At 41.1% G+C, this 18,245-nt stretch overlaps 1 protein-coding gene across 1 annotated transcript in view; it reads left to right on the top strand.

The window, feature by feature from the left end:
• Positions 1-18,245, top strand: part of brsk2a (BR serine/threonine kinase 2a) — a 512,190-nt gene that overhangs the window by 430,685 nt on the left and 63,260 nt on the right. The window contains exons 10-12 of the mRNA XM_042302009.1: positions 12,883-13,047; positions 15,502-15,599; positions 16,020-16,170. Coding sequence (XP_042157943.1) covers positions 12,883-13,047; positions 15,502-15,599; positions 16,020-16,170 — 414 coding nt within the window. The remainder of the gene's footprint in view (positions 1-12,882; positions 13,048-15,501; positions 15,600-16,019; positions 16,171-18,245) is intronic.

The raw sequence follows: 18,245 nt of genomic DNA, 5'->3' as shown, positions 1-18,245 counted from the left end.
ACAGTCTGATGGCCTTGAGATAGAAGCTGTTTTTCAGTCTCTCGGTCCCAGCTTTGATGCACCTGTACTGACCTCGCCTTCTGGATGACAGCGGGGTGAACAGGCAGTGGCTCGGGTGGTTGATGTCCTTGATGATCTTTATGGCCTTCCTGTAGCATCGGGTGGTGTAGGTGTCCTGGAGGGCAGGTAGTTTGCCCCGGTGATGCGTTGTGCAGACCTCACTACCCTCTGGAGAGCCTTACGGTTGAGGGCGGTGCAGTTGCCATACCAGGCGGTGATACAGCCCGCCAGGATGCTCTCGATTGTGCATCTGTAGAAGTTTGTGAGTGCTTTTGGTGACAAGCCGAATTTCTTCAGCCTCCTGAGGTTGAAGTGGCGCTGCTGCGCCTTTCTCACGATGCTGTCTGTGTGGGTGGACCAATTCAGTTTGTCTGTGATGTGTATGCCGAGGAACTTAAAACTTGCTACCCTCTCCACTACTGTTCCATCGATGTGGATGGGGGTGTTCCCTCTGCTGTTTCCTGAAGTCCACAATCATCTCCTTAGTTTTGTTGACGTTGAGTGTGAGGTTATTTTCCTGACACCACACTCCGAGGGCCCTCACCTCCTCCCTGTAGGCCGTCTCATCGTTGTTGGTAATCAAGCCTACCACTGTTGTGTCGTCCGCAAACTTGATGATTGAGTTGGAGGCGTGCATGGCCATGCAGTCGTGGGTGAACAGGGAGTACAGGAGAGGGCTCAGAACGCACCCTTGTGGGGCCCCAGTGTTGAGGATCAGCGGGGAGGAGATGTTGTTGCCTACCCTCACCACCTGGGGGCGGCCCATCAGGAAGTCCAGTACCCAGTTGCACAGGGCGGGGTCCAGACCCAGGGTCTCGAGCTTGATGACGAGCTTGGAGGGTACTATGGTGTTGAATGCCGAGCTGTAGTCGATGAACAGCATTCTCACATAGGTATTCCTCTTGTCCAGATGGGTTAGGGCAGTGTGCAGTGTGGTTGAGATTGCATCGTCTGTGGACCTATTTGGGCGGTAAGCAAATTGGAGTGGGTCAAGGGTGTCAGGTAGGGTGGAGGTGATATGGTCCTTGACTAGTCTCTCAAAGCACTTCATGATGACGGATCCGTCACTTCATGATGACGGATCCTATAGCTTTGAAATCATGACATTATGTATTTTCAAGGAAAAGAGGCATGTTTCACAACATATACACTGACTATGAGAAGAGATTGCATGACTATTAGTTTAGCAGCCCTATCCCCCAGATAGATCTTCTCATAGTCAGTGTATATGTTGTGAAACATGCCTCTTTTCCTTGAAAATACATAATGTCATGATTTCAAAGCTATAGGATATTACAGATAGCAAGTTAATTATGTCAGATCTCTGAAAAGATTTGTAATGTTGTACTTCTTGTTGACAATCTGTGCTAATGTTGTGTTTTTGAGCTAGCACCCAATAGATTCCCATTCATTCCTTGAAGAAGAGCGCTCCTTGTCCCAGAATCGCTCAGTATGCACCGTGCGGCCCATTGGCGTAGCATGGGCAATGTTTCCCATCTCCTCAAAAGTATATCTGCCAATGCGAATATCAGGCTCCACTCTGTGAGGCACATCAATCTGTCGATTGAACATGGGGCGATTGTTTAGGTGATTTTACAGTCAACTATCTACTTTACATGCTGATATTGTCTTTGGTATTATTGTGTGTAGCTACGTTTGCTTGCTAGCTAGCTAGCCAGCCAGTCCGTAGAAAGAGCATTGCATTGTGGATTTTGTGGTCGACTTGAGCTACAACCATTTTTCATATTGCTACCAACCTTATTGTAATGCTAAAATGAAACATTTGTTCACAAACAATATTGTTCTCACATATTAGTGTAAAGGAATGAGTGATTTTGGGTGGATTTTTCCTTTAAGCATGCCCTGCTAGACATCGATCACATGTTGGCACAACTGAAAAAATTCACCAGGATTAGCAGAGCCCAGATGCGATTCTTTGGAGCTTTACTCTCAATAGGTGCAGCGGTAGGGACACTCCTCTGTTTAGGTACCACTGCCATCAATACAGTCAGTCTGGCCACTGTCAAAAAGAATGTTAGAGAACTAACAGATGAGCTGGCCCTAATCCAACAACAGCTGAAGGCCCAGTCACTTCGGTTGCAACATGTGGGAAAGAATTTCCAAGACACTATTCTTAAACCCTTAGCCAGTGATGAGCGCTGCCGTGCAAGACTGACAACCAGGGATGATAGAGACATGTGGCTTGTTAACACACCATTCACCTCCGCACAGAAGGTTGGTGGCACCTTAATTGGGGAGGACGGGCTCATGGTAATGGCTGGAGTATAGGTGGAAGGGTATCAAATACATGGTCTCCATCTGTTTGATGCCATTCCATTTGTTCCGTTCCAGACATTATAATGAGCTCTCCTCTCCTCAGCAGCCTTCACTGCACCTCCACTTCCATGACCTCCTGTAGGACCGTCATGACTCAATCACCCAACATGCCATTCCAAACTAGACAGTCTTTGTTAATGAGCCAGAGGGACTAATTGTCCACAAAGAAGACCTAGCGCTGTACCAGCTCCCCAGGGATAGACTGGACACAGAGATTGAAATTGCGGAGCGATGCGAAGCGCACTCTTGAACCTACTGCTCAAGACCAAATTCTTTGAGGGACAGATGGTCGTTGATCTTAGTCTTCTTAATGACGGCCTGATAATCAGTCCCGCTCATGGACAATGCCTGACAGTATTTTGAATGCTACCATGATCCTTGGTTTCATTGCCCGTGGCATGTGCTCTTACTACATTCGTAAGCACACACACGCAATGGTGGATGTAATGCGGACTTATACTAGAATCTCTAGTGTCGGGCCTGAGTTAATACCAATCTTTGGTCTGCTAGCGTGGGTTCCTGAGACCCTATAACTGTTACAGCTTCTGCTTCCCTAGCTGCTTCCCCAGAGGTCTCCAGGTCAGCCCTGTAGGCCTCCCTAAGCTGATGCCCCTGGGCCTTATGACCTTATAAGTAATCAACCATTTGTATTAATGCCTTAAGGCCAGGCACAACAGGCTGAAATGACGTTTTTGCATCTACCTATTAATTTTGAGATTTGTTGGTGTTTTGGTCCATTATTTTCAAAAAGTATATTTTCTTTATTTTATCACACTACTGTCATCAACATTTTTATGTGTCACTCCCTGGCCTTAGTATTCTGTGTTTTCTGTATTATTTTGGTTAGGCCAGGGTGTGACATGGGGATTTATGTGGTTTGTTTTGTCTGGGGTTGTTTGTAGTTATGGGATTATGGTTGGAGTAGTACTCTAGGTAAGTCTATGGTTGACTAGAGTGGTTCTCAATCAGAGGCAGGTGTTTATCGTTGTCTCTGATTGGGAACCATATTTAGGCAGCCATATTCTTTAGGTCTCTTGTGGGTGATTGTTCCTGTCTTTGTGTTTGTGGCACCAGATAGGACTGTTTTTTTTTTCTTCACGTTTCTTGTTTTGTAAATTGTTGTATTTTCATCTTTATTAAAGATGTACAAAACTAACCACGCTGCATTTTGGTCCGCCTCTCTTTCACCAGAAGAAAACCCTTACATTATGAATTTTAACCACTTTAAAATGGACATTCATCAATCATTTTAAAGCTCACTGCATTCAATTACGCATAATGTGAAAGCCCATTTCATAGAGTGTTACAAACTGGACTATATTTAGTAATTTATTTTAAAGAGATGGTGATTGGGTCTAATTAGGCGTTTGGAACTATGAATTCAGTGTACTTGTCTTTAATTGCCATTTCCCAACAGTCCCACACTGTAATGGTCCTGTGTGTGTAGCTGGTGTAGAGAGTCAGGCGCAGGACAACAGAATTGAGTAATCAACGTATTTTACTCAAAATACACAAAATACACCAACATAACGAGCCCAGAAAAAGGACCGATGTACAAAGAACAATCACTCACAAACCAAACATGGGGAACAGAGGGTTAAATAAAAAACAAGTAATTGGTTGAGTGAAGCCAGGTGTGAAAGACAAAGACAGAACAAATGGAAAATGAAAAATGGATCGGCGGTAGCTAGAAAGCCGATGACGCCGAACGCCGCCCGAACAAGGAGAGGGACCGACTTCGGCGGAAGTCGTGACACACAACACCAACTCATTTTTCTCAGCTTCAGAAGCATCTGCATTCAGCAAATATTGTGTGGTTATCCTTAGATATTTTCTCCAGACTTACCCACAGGGGATTGTTGATATGTTATAATTTTTCATTCTAGATAACATTTTCTTTGAAAGAATGCTCAAACAATGCATTTTACGTGCATATCTTTAGTATTTAAGATTTTTTTAAAGTATTAATCCATAATCTGCGCTGGACAAGTCCGGTGCTGGAGTGTCTTCACAAATTGAAACTCAAAAATTTAGGCATCCAGTCTCCAGAAAAAGATATTTGCACGATATGCAAATATGCACATATTTAATGGAATAGTGGCTCGTTTGCATGTTTTAATACAATATTTAAGAAAAGTTGTAATACAAAAAAGTATTATATTTGAGTTTACGTTCAACTGGTAAAAGTTGTTTGTGATATGAATAACGGAAAAAAACTTACCTTGTGAGAGTGAGGTGCCTGGACTTAAGCAACACACCATTTAAGTAGGATCGCCCTAGGCAGGGCACATTAGACAAATGTCCTAATAGAGTCCTTTAGCCAAATGTATGGATGATATAAAAATGAATGAGACAAATGAGACAAAACAATATGAGAATATTGTCCCTACTGGAAGACAAGGAAAAGGAGACCTGTTGGGGAATAATCAGAATTAGGTGGTAACATAGGTAAGATGTTTTATATTCATCATATGTTTGTAAGTTACTTCTCATCAGAATGTTATTTTTGTATAATACTGTGGCGGGGTTGCAGTATCTGTTCCATGTCAAGACTAAGTTGTTTGGGCCGGGGAGAGGTCAAGGTGTCATCATGTGTAAACATATCTTTTGCTCCACTGTGTCTGTGTGCCAGTCACTCCCTACTTTTCCCATCGGGGAGAGGAGGATGGCAGTGTATGGAATCATTCTATGCTCCCTCTTTTGTTGCTCCTATCTTAACCTATAGCCTCACTCTCCTCTCCGTGAGTTTGTCCAGGATTGGTTGTATTTAGAATTGGTTGTATCTAAATGACAATTTGATATATATCATAGGGTGGGGGTAATGTCTTGGTACCATTTTGTACCAAGGACGAAATAAGAGCTTTGTTTAGGAGACCAAACTGAATGATAATTTATAGCCAACTCTGTCTGGCTAGGGGATACTCCTCTCTGAAGTAAAGCCTTTCTTTGTGTAAGTTCCTAAGACCTGTGGTTTGTCATGTCGTCTAGGGGGGGTGGATCTTTGCTATAAAGGATCCCATTTGCCATTATGTTGGGACTCTCAACTTTTCATTAGAGATACTGAACTGTTGAAAGTCAAAATGCTATTGTAAAAGCTTAATTATTATTAAAGGTGAAGATTAAGCATAACTCTGACTGGTGTGTGGTTTGCTCTCATGATTTGGTAAATAGAGGAAATTTCCACGACAGACCTTTCCAGCTACATGATCAAGCTGATATCGGAGGAGCTTAGCGTGGATGTATCACTTGAGGATCTGGAGCAATGCCATCGGACTGGTGTGAAGCAGAAGAACATTAAGTACTGTACTCTCACATGGTAATCTTTAAGCTGTGGAACTATCAGACCAAAGTCAATATTCTGAAGGCACTGTGGGAAAGGAGATTAAAATCCATGGCCAGGCCATTTGAGTTGTCCAGGATCTGTCTGCTAAACTGAGGAAAAAACGTAAGAATTTCATTCTGATCAGTCACTTGAGGTCTCAACTCCGATTCCCTGCAGTGCTATGGATATGGAAGGGAACACAGGCTTCAGGAAACATTTTCAGTTAAAAGAGAGCCCAATGCCCTCAGGATAGGAAGAAGCGGAAAAAAGCATACAAGGCTACATACATTTGAGACAATATTATTTACCCCTTCTCCCAATACAATCTAGATTCTATTGTCCCCAAATACACTGAAAAAAAATATAAATGCAACAATTTGACTGACTTACAGTTCATATAAGGAAATCAGTCATTTGTAAGAAATTCATTAGGCCCTAATCTATGGATTTCACATGACTGGGAATACGGATATGCATCTGTTGGTCACAGATACCTTTAAAAGAGGCGTGGTAGAGGCGTGGATCAGAAAAACCAGTCAGTATCTGGTGGGACCACCATTTGCCTCAGGCAACGAGACACATCTCCTTCACATAGAGTTGATCAGTCTGTTGACTGTGGCTGTGAGAAGTTGCTGGATATTAGCAGGAATTGGAAAACGCTGTCGTACACGTCAATCCAGAGCATCCCAAACATGCTCAATGGGTGACATGTCTGGTTAGTATGCAGGCCATGGAATAACTGGGACATTTTCAGCTACCAGGAATTGTGTACAGATCCTTGTGACATGGGCCGTGCATTGAAACACAAAGTGATGGCGGAGGATGAATGGCACGACAATGGGCCTCAGGATCTCGTCACGGTATCTCTGTGCATTCAAATTACCATCTATGAAATGCAGTTTTGTTCGTTTGTCCATAGCTTATTCCTTCCCATACCATAAAATCCTGCAACCATGGGACACTCTTCACAATGTTAACATCAGCAAACCGCTCACCCACCCGACGCCATACGCTGTCGGCCATCTGCCTGGTACAGTTGAAACCGGGATTCATCCTTGAAGAGCACACAAATATGTAGTCTATCACCTTCTATGCCTGTGGCCATAAAAGGAGAGCATTTGCCCACTGAAGTCAGTTACAACGCCAAACTGCAGTCAGGACAAGACCCTGGTGAGGACGACGAGCACACAGATGAGCTTCCCTGTGATGGTTTCTTTATTATTTTTGCGATCAACATTTTATTTTATATTACACAAAATATACAAGGCAGGATTACATTACAAGTATTAGCTGACATGACAACACTAATATACAATACAACTATTTACATACTGTCAGGAGTCCATTAATTGAGTACACATTATGACAGGAAGGAAGTAGGGTTTACAATATTATTCTCAGGAAAGAAAATGTCATCCCCTCATTCTCTTACCATGTAGTGTAGGTCCATAGCTTGGTCAAGAGTTGTTGATATCTGATAGAGATGTACATTATACATCCCCATGCATCAACTGTATTTGCCCAAGCTTTGTTTATCACGGCCACTGATTGCTCTATACGAACAATATCTTGAAAATATGATGAACATGTTTGAGTCAAGAGGATTGGAGGGGTAATCCAAGCACTAATCATAACCTTTTTAACTCCGCATAAATTATTTCTTTCTGAACTAGTTGTAGTACAAATGAAGAGTCATCATTGAACAAAAATAAAGGTGCATCTTTGTTTACAGGGAAACCCATAATTTTTGTAAGGAACTGTGGAACATGTGACCAGAATTGGGACACCACAGGACATTACCAAAACATGTTACCCTTATCCGCCCACAATGGGTACACAAAAGGTTTATTGTTTGTCAGCAGGTTATGGTTATGCAATATAGAAGAAGATTCACAGAACTTCTTAGTGTTGCCTGTATGTTTCTCAGCGTAGTACCATATTTGTAGTGAGTTGGAAATAATTTAACCACATTTTTTGAATGCTGTTTTTACCTTGATACCGGATTTTTTTTGTATATGTAAGTCTATGCAGTGCAACAAGTGCTTCCTCTATGTCTCTCCAAGAAGCTGCAATAGAATCATTGCAGAATACTCTCAAGGATTTTATTTGGAAAGACCAGTTATGTAATTTGTAATCTCGAAGAAACAAACCTCCTATTCCCTTTAACCGCGTAAGAGTATCATATCGAATGTGTGACTTTTTATAATTATAAATAAACTTTGAGGTCATTGACTTTAATTCCTCAAAGTATTTTGTCAGAGGAGATATAGACAACATAGAGAAATACAATTTTGTTGACCGAGTACATTAGAAATCTTACCTTGTAATAAGATTTTAAGATAGGGCCATCTCTGCAAATCAGGGGTGATCTCCTCTTTTAGTTTTACATAGTTCCCTCTGTAAATTTGGTGGGTATGCATATGCCCAAATAAATAAAGTCTGCCTCATGCCACTGCACTGGAGAATGCAGTACGCAAAGTAAGTAATTCCGCAGGGCTGTTAAGGGGCACCAGTATAGATTTCCCTGTTTTTTTATATCCAGAAAATGAACCGAACAGAGTAAATCATTTCAGAATCTGTGGAAGGTAAATTGAGATCTGAGAAATACAATAACACCATCGGCATAGAGTGACAATTTATGCAGAGTACCTTTTAATATTGATGGGTGAAATAAGTGGGTTCAATCTAATCGCTTGGGCAAGGGGCTCCAAAGACAGGGCAAAGAGCATTGGTGATAATGGACATCCTTGGTTTGTGGAACGTTGTCTTCGATATAATTTTTCCTGTCTAGACAACTGCTGGCATGCAGAATACAATGTTTGTAACATGGATATAAATCCTTTACCAAAACCAAAGAACTCCGAAACGCACCATAAATAGTTCCATTCTAGCTCATCAAAGGATTTTTCTGCATCCAAACTTAAAGGTGCAGCAGCGACTAGGTCGTTTTCGGACTCATGATATGGAATACACGTCTAATATTGTCTGAGGTTAAATTACCCTTTATAAACCCAGTTTAATCATCGCTAATTAGATTTCCTTCAAGCAGTTCCAATCTGATGACAAGTATCTTTGGAAACAGATTGAGTTCTGTTGTATTAATGCTTAAGGGCCTATAGCTTTTACAGTCTAGGGGAGATTTGTCCTTTTTTAAGAAAACTATATTCAATTAGGTGTTTTGGTCTCTATGGAATTCTCCATGTTTTAATGCATAATTGCTAGAACCAAGAATTAGTGGCCCCACAATATCCCATATTTCAAGAAACAGCTCAGGAGGGAAACCATCAAGTCATGGTGATAGATGTTTTCATAGATGTTAATACATTCTTGAGTTCTTCAAGAGGAAGTGGGGAGTCAAGGAATCCAGATTTCTCTCTGTATAGTTTGGGAAGGTCCAATGTGTGTCATCTTACTATGTTCAGGGTCTGCCTCTGACGTATATATTTGGGAATAAAAATGCCTAAACGTATCATTAATTTCTGCCTGGTCATGTGATATTAATGTTTGTTTATGGTCATTTTCAACAAGCACAATCTGTTTTTCCAGGTCTACTACTTTTACACTGTGAGTTGAATTAAGATGTGAGGCAAACAAGGTACAGTTTCCCCTCAAAAACAATTTTGACACCTCCCAAAGTGACTGAGGGGATGTGGCTGTATCTGTATTTTAAACTATAAAAATAATTTCAACTTTGCTGAAAGTTGTGTCAAAAAAATAGGGATATGTATGTTATCCTGTTATTATTTAGTTAGCTAGTATATAAATCATTAAACCAATTTGTGTAGTACTGAGTCATGAGTAAGGCTGGGTTTTTTGCAGGTGATACGGTTATGACTGTTCAGAATGATGAGAAGATGACTGTTTAACCTCTAGCGATGAGCAATCCCGTATCCGGGAGCGTAATCATAGCCTCAAGCGCATTACCATAACGCAACGTTTCCTATTCATGAAAATCGCAAATGAAATTAAATAAATATATTCAAACACAAGCTTAGCCTTTTGTTAACAACACTGTCATCTCAGATTTTCAAAATATGCATTACAGCCAACGCTAGACAAGCATTTGTGTAAGTTTAGCATGGCATAATGCTATGCTAGGCTGTGCTGGCACCAGGCAACATTTTCACAAAAATAAGAAAAGCAACAAAATTAAATCATTTACCTTTGAAGAACTTCAGATGCTTTCACTCAGGAGACTCCCAGTTAGATAGCAAATGTTCCTTTTTTCCAAAAATATTATTTTTGTAGGCGAAAAACGTCACGTTTGTCCATCCTGCTTGGCTGAGAAATCAACCGAAAACTATAACGCCAAACTTTTTTCAACATTTTTCAAAATTTGCTCCATAATATCGACAGAAACAGGCAAACGTTGTTTAGGATCCATCCTCAAGGTGTTTTTAACATATGTATTCGATAATATATCCGTGGAGGCAGATGGTTTCTCATAAGAAACGATTGGAAAAATGGATACCTCAGTATTTTACGCAAGGTTTTCTCCCAGAGACACCATGCGTCCACTCACCCTATATGGTCTCTTACAGCCATTCTCCAATGGAAATGCCTAAAAAGATGTCACAATGCTGCAGACACCTTGAGGAAAACGTGGAAAACCTAAGCTGACTCCTAGCTCCTTCACAGCCATATAAGGAGTCATTGGCATGAGGTGGTTTCAAAAAATGCAGCACTTCCTGATTGGATTTTTATCTGGGTTTCGCCTGTAACATCAGTTCTGTGGCACTCACAGACAATATCTTTGCAGTTTTGGAAACGTCAGAGTGTTTTCTTTCCAAAGCTGTCAATTATATGCGTAATTATATGCACAAAATATCTAGTTTAAAACGGGAACGTTTTTCATCCAAAAATTTAAATAGCGCCCCCCGAAATAGATATACCTTATAGAGTTTAATTCAGGAGATGGTAGCTCTTTAAACAACCTCTTCTGTGGTGCCCCAAATCATAATAAGTTCATTGTTACATGATTAATTTAATCGGGTAACAATTAAACATAGTTAGTTGATTAAATAAATAACAGTCATCAGATTAATGAAAGTAAAGTCACGACACATCTTAGAGTGATTTCTAACCATAGTTACAAATACAAAACGTCCTGTATCATCATTATCAGAAGCCTCAACCTGAACACAGTTTTCTATCAAATAATATTAAAACACCTTTCGTTTTGTTAGTGGATAAGGAGTGAGCAACACATTTAAATTATCTGTTTTGGATTCTATAGACATCAGAATGTTTTAGGTGGGTTTCTTGTATTAGGGCAATATCAACGTTTTTACATCTGATGTATCCTAAGCATTTGGTACACTTGATAGCGGAATTTAAACCATGGGAATTTAACAACATTAAGATGAGCTCACGGTTCATTAAAAACCTGTATGGATAAGTGTATGACAAAAACAAACAACAAATTACACTTAAAAAACACCTACTTCATTACAAACAGGAAGAAATATTTGCGCACCATTATACATATTTCTGAACAAACTCTGACAGCTGGGGTTTAACAATAAAATAAACAAAAAGGGTAACCACCCACAAGACGGGAAGTCTATAGCTTCAACCTTTCGCTTTGGCTGGTAGGAACTCAAATTCTCAAAAATCAGGAGAATCCAAAACAGGGATGCACGTCCCAAGTCCTGTCCCATTATGTCAGCCACTTGTTTTTATCCAACATGACATAAATACGTGGCAATATTACTTTTCACAGAACACGTATCCTTAAGTGATTTAATTTCTCCCGAAAGCAGTCCCTCCAGGGATTCCTTAACTGCTTGTTTGACCATTGCCTGCATCAAAGTTTGTTGATTCAGAGCCTTCAATGTGGCAGAGTTGGTTGTATCCTCAATGGTCTTAGTTGGCTCAGTGTCTTTGTTCGAGATGCATGTAGGCTTCCCTGCGCCTTGAGTGTCCTTGGTTGCATAGGTCCATCTTATTAAGCATTTTGAAGGTTCAGAGGCCAGTTGTCAGGAATTTATTACGGCTTTTGGTCTTTAGAGACTTTACTCAGAACTACACAAATCTAGAATTGGGATGGAGTGACTGGGAGGACATCAGACACTTTTCTGGGGTGTGTGTTGGGCCCCCACTCATCCCATTTCACCCCAAGTACACCCCCACTAGCCACTATACTTTAATTTTTAAGGTAAAGAGGAGTCTGCCAAAAGGCACCTCAAGGACTCTCAGACCATGAGAAACAAGATTCTCTGGTCATGTTTTAAGTGTAAAACTAACAATGACTCAATAACCCATGCCTTCTGGGAATTCTATGAAGTCCAAAACTTGTGGGCAGAGCTAGAATGTTGGACGTCAGAAGTATTACAATGTTAACTAACTTTTAATCCATCTGTCTGCATATTTCAAGACATAGCATATGGGGGTGTAGTGAGATACCCAATGGACTGAATGATTCTCTTCTCATCACTCATCTTGAGAAAACGTATACTAAAAACTTGGAAATCATTTAATCCACCATCATTAACACAATGGAAAAAACAAATGATTTATTGTTGAAATAGCATGGGTGACCTGGGAGACTGAGAAAAACAAATTGGTACAATTTAAGGCCATGTGGCAAACAATAATGCAGGCAATAGGGATCGGGTTGTGAGCATGCAGATCTGGGCAAATGAGATGTAGTCATTGTTTGTGTGCGTCTGTAAATTGATGTTTGTATATGTATGTTTGTATCTGGTTAAAAAAAATAAAAATAAAAACTTTTTTGTAAATTATATTATCAAGAAATACATTTTTTTTAATCACGCTTGGGGACCATTAGAGATATTTGAAACTCACGTGTGAAAAGGTTAAATGATTTCCGATTCTCATTTGATTCTTGAAATAGTCCAACTGGGATTTCCGGAAAACCCGGGAATTTTGGGAAAGTTACTGAAATTTTGCGACCGTAGTCCTCCAATATTTCCTCATCTTAATTTTGCACATGACCTTTGTATTCGGGTAAATCACTTATTGATGGAAATGTGTTTGCTTTGCATCCCAAATGGCACCGTATTCCCCATATAGTACCCCACTTTGACCAGCTCTGATCAAATGCGGTGAACCATAAAGGAGCAGGGAATTAAACTCTGGACTCCCGCGTACCAAGTGGCAACACCACTATACTAACACTACCCTCTATGCTGTTTCCTCAGAGGGGGTAAGAATGAACCCGAACCAGAGCAGCCTGTTCCCAGGAAGGTGGCTATACGGAGCCTGCCCTCTACAGACGACATAGATCCGGATGTACTGGACAGCATGCATTCTCTGGGCTGCTTCAGAGACAAGAACAAACTGATGAAGGACCTGCTCTCGGACGAGTGAGTAGTGAAGGAGGGATGGATGGAGGGGTGAGGAGGGAGGAAGGGGGGCAAGGAGGGTGGAACAAAGGGGGGTGGGAGAGAATGAGGAAAGATGGATGGAAGGGATGGGGAAGAGGGAGTGAGAAAGGATGGAGGTGGGAGAAGGGAGGGAGGGGAGGACAAATTAGGATATGGTGGGAGAACAATGGGGGAAAGAAGATCAGAGAAAGATGGATGAAGGAAGGAGACAAGATAAGATGAGATGATAGGGTGGTGGATGGTACAAAATGAGAAGGGACATAAGAGAGAAAGGACAGGAGAAGAGAGGAGAGGACCACAAGGACTCAAGGACATGAGCACAGAAGGCAGAGGAGAGGAGAAAGAGGGAAGGTTGTTGAATGGAGGTGTGAACATTGTGGAAGGTGAGCGGAGGAGAGGGAGAAAGGGAAAGGGGAGAGGGGAATTGTCTCTAAGCTCCAGAGGCCTTGGGTTCTTATGAAATCCTTTGAACCTGTTGCTTTGGATGTCAGCAGACATACGTCTCTTTGCTGTTATCACACGACTTTGGCAGCAGTGCTTATACCACCTGCTGCACACCTCCGTGTAACAAGCTCCTGGGTCACACTGTTTCTGCACTGCAGGGTTTGTGTGTGTGTGAGTGCACGTGGGAGATAGAGAGAGAGTGTGAATGTGTGTGTTTGTGCTCATGTGAATACCTTTAAGAATTTGTGATAGAGATAGTGTGTGTGTTTGTGTGCTTGTTTCACTGTTGGAGCATTTTAGAGCATCACAAATAAAGCAAAGCAGCGATGCCTTTAGGGCAGGGGTTGTGTGTTGAGATTGTGTTACCTATGACCTTCCTAAGGGCCTGTGAAGGTTTCAGTGTGGTTCTCTGAGGGTTTAGTTATGATTCGCTGTGAAGGGCCCATGCATCATCCCTAAAGTTACCTTTTTTCACATTTCAAGTGCTCTTCAGTTTTCTGTTATCTCTCCTCTTCATTTTCCTTTCTCTCCCATTTTCTTATTTGCCCTCTCTCATTCGTTTCTCACCCTTTCTTCCGTCCTCTCCTCTCTTTCCTTACTCTTTCCTTTCTTTATTTCCCTTCTCTCCTCTCTACTATTCTTCTCATCTCTCTGCTCTCTCTCTCCTCCTCTGGGTCTGAAAGCAAAAGAAAGTCGGAAGCGTTAATTCCATTTATTCTTCTTTTCTTTTTTAGCTGAAGTTGCAGGTTTTCATCTATCGCTGCATTCCCCAGACCCTTCCGTTTTATATGCCATATTACAACCGGGGCTCTGAGTTTCACAGCCAGAGGAAATCGATCCTTCGTCTGGACAGGCCAGAAAATGTGACTTGTCACCTCCTATGCAAATGAGGAGTCAGATTTCACATACTCCATCTCAGCTACGAGCGTAGAGTGGCATCTGAAACAGGATACTGAGCTCTTTCACAGAGTGTACAGCATTTGATGTTGCACCGTTCACAGAGCATTCTGTACATGAAAATGTCAGTCAGAACAGGTCCAGAATATAAGGGCACAAGGTGAGACCCAGATGCAGACACAGGAGGCAGATGGTTAGAGTCCAATATGTTTATTAACAATCCAAAAGGGGTAGGCAAGAGAATGATCGTGGACAGGCAAAAGGTCAAAACCAGTTCAGAGTTCCAGAGGTACAGAATGGCAGGCAGAATGGTCAGGCAGGCAGGAATGAAGTCCAGAAAAACAGGCAAAGGTCAAAACCGGGAGGACTAGTAAAATAGAATAGAAAAGCAGGAGCACGGAAAAAACATGGTGGTTGACTTGAACATACAAGACAAACTTGTACAGAGAGACAGGAAACACAGGGATAAATACACTGGGGAAAATAAGCGACACCAGGAGGGGGTGGAGACAATCACAAGGACAGGTGAAAGATCAGGGCATGACACAGAATCATTACATTTTCAGGTGATTTTTATTTAACTGTTATATGGTCATAGCTGGAGCTGTTTCAATGTGCTAATTGTGTTTGAAAAAGACATGCGTGAAATTGACAGATGAATTAACTCAATGTTCATTGAAGACGTACGTAATGAGCTTGGAGTGGCTGAATTTAAAAAATAAACACTGCCGATTTTGCAGGTTTTCCTACTTACAAAGCATGTAGAGGTCTGTCATTTTGATCATAGGTACACTTCAACTGTCATAGACGGAATCTAAAACAAAAATCCAGAAAATCACATTGTATGATTTTTTAAAATGATTTGCTTGTTTGAAAATTTATAATTTTATCGATGTCTAGTGAGGTAATAAAAAGTGTGTTTTCGGCTGTCATGGAGCATGAAGTCTTTAAAGGAGTGACAGTTGCTCCATTGAGATTATTGGCTGCTATTAGCTATACACTATTAGTTTTGGTTTATGTAGTATCAACCAACCTGATCCTCCACTTTTTGCTCAGATCAATCCCTCTTGTCATCTTTCTTCTGCTCTGCAGAGATAACCAGGAGAAGATGATCTACTTCCTGCTGTTGGACCGTAAGGAGAGGTACCCCAGCCACGAGGACCAGAACCTGCCCCCACGCAACGAGATTGGTAAAATAAAATGACCAAGCCCAAAATCACAAGACAGTAGCAATTGTAAAATCTATGTTGACGGTGAATCTTCTCACGGAAATGTTCTCACAGAAATTTTCTCATGGAAATGTTGACGGTGTTAACTCACGGAAATGTATTACATCAAGCACTATGGGAAGAAGCCCTCCCCACCTGATTCAACTAGTCAAGGGCTTGATAATTAGTTAAGTTAAATGAGGTGTGTTAGCTCTGGAATATATCAAATACATGGAATGACTGGGGAACCAGGGAGAGGTTTGAGCGTGCGCAAACGCATGTGCTTGACTGTCAAACTGCACTGTAGCTAGCGTGTGATCTTCTCTCTCTCTATCTCGCTCTATATACAGTATATATATCCTTTCTCCCCTCTCTCTGTCTCACTCCCACTCCTCTCCTCAGACCCCCCCAGGAAGCGTGTGGACTCACCCATGCTGAACCGCCATGGCAAAAAGAGACCGGAGAGGAAGTCTATGGAGGTGCTGAGTGTCACAGACGGAGGCTCCCCCGTACCCGCCAGGAGGGCCATCGACATGACACAGCACGGACAGAGGTACACAAACACACAGGAACAGAGGTACACACACAACCACACTCATGCACACACACACACACACACACACACACACACACACACACACACACACAACCACACACACATATACAGCACACATATACAGCACACATACTTTGAATGTGTTTGACCATGTTTCCCTATCCCATCAAACCAGCACCCATCCAAGATAGTGGTAAGACAGCAGACAATAGGGCTAGTTCTATCAGTGGGCAGTGTTGTGGTCTGACACACAAACATGTACACAAGCATGCACGCGTGCACGCACACACACACACACCCATAGGCAAACTGACAGATGGACGGACCAATGTCTGTCAGTTTGTCTCTGGGTTTGTATGTCACCAAGGCGAAGGGTGGCCATTTTGAAGAATCTCAAATATAAAATATATTTTGATTTGTTTAACACTACTTTGCTTACTACATGATTCTATTTGTGTTATTTTGTAGTTCTGATGTATTCACTATTATTCTACAATGTAGAAAATAGTACAAATAAAGAAAAACCCTGGAATGAGTAGGTGTGTCCAAACTTTTGACTGGTGCCATATGTGGATTACATTGGAAAAACCTGCACATTATTAAGGGGAAAAAATACATTTTAGTTTTACAGAAATTATAACTAACTGTAATTTGGATATCACCTGTTTTGGTCATTTTTTTAAATTTCAGATAGTATTATATACACACTGCCTTCTGAAAGAATTTAGACCCCTTGACTTTTTCCACTTTTTTTAGGTTACAGCCTTATTCAAATATGTATTCAATAATTTTTTTCCACTCATCAATCTACACACAATACATGACAGAGCAAAAACAGGTTTTTAGAATTATTATTGAAATATCACATTTACGTAACTATTTAGACCCTTTACTCAGTACTTTGTTGAAGCAACTTTGGCAGCGATTACAGCATCGAGTGTGCTTGTTACTGACGGTACAAGTTTGGCACACCTGTATTTGGGGAGTTTTTCCCCATTCATCTCTGTAGATCATCTCAAGCTCTGTCAGGTTGGATGGGGTGCATTGCTGCACAGCTATTTTCAGGTCTCTCCAGAGATGTTTGATCGGGTTAAAACCTCTTGGGGCTAGGGGGCAGAATTTTCACTTTTAGATAAATAGCGTGCCCAATTTCAACTTCTTGCTACTCATGTCAGGAATATAAGATATGCATATTATTCATAGATTTGGATAGAAAACACTCTGACGTTTCTAAAACTGTTTGAATCATGTCTGTGAGTATAACAGAACTTATGTAGCAGGCAAAACCCCGATGACTAACTGTTCAGAATGTTTATTTTATTTTTCTCTCTCTGTTCCCTGACTTGTTATTGCCAAGGGATATTTCATAGCAACTTGTTTTCAGTTCCTACTGCTTCCACTGGATGTCACCAGTCTTTGGAATTTGGTTGAGGTTATTCCTTTGTGCAATGAAGAAGTAGGCCAACTCGGAACTGGGTACACTTTTGTGAGTTGCTTAAGACGTGAAAAATGGTGCTGGTTTGCTTTCTTTCCTGTATTGAACACAGATTGCCCCGTCTACAATTTGATTGATTATTAACATTTAGAAATATTTTGGCAAAGTTAATAGGTAACTTTTGAAATATTTTGTAGTGACGTTGCATTTTTTGTAAGCTGTTTTTTTCTGGATCAAACACGCTTTATAAATGGACATTTTGGATATATATGGACAGAATTAATCGAACAAAAGGACCAATTGCGATGTTTATGGGACATATTGGAGTGCCAACAAAAGAAGCACGTCAAAGGTAATGCATATTTTATATTTTATTTCAGCGTTTTGTGTAGCGCCTGCAGGGTTGAAATATACTAACTCCTTTGTTTACTGCTGGTGCAGATGGTGCAGGCTATCAGATAATAGCTTCTTATGCTTTCGCCGAAAAGCATTTTTAAAATCTGACATGTTGGCTGGATTCACAACGAGTGTAGCTTTAATTGAGTATCTTACATGTGTGATTTAATGAAAGTTTGAATTTTATAGTAATTTATTTTAATCTGGCGCTCTGCATTTTCCCTGGCAATTGGCCAGTTGA

Source organism: Oncorhynchus tshawytscha, linkage group LG19 (genome assembly GCF_018296145.1).
Source record: "Oncorhynchus tshawytscha isolate Ot180627B linkage group LG19, Otsh_v2.0, whole genome shotgun sequence".
NCBI classification, from domain to species: Eukaryota; Metazoa; Chordata; class Actinopteri; order Salmoniformes; family Salmonidae; genus Oncorhynchus; species Oncorhynchus tshawytscha.
Note: the sequence above shows the minus strand (reverse complement) of the source record. Positions and strands in the feature narration are given on the sequence as shown.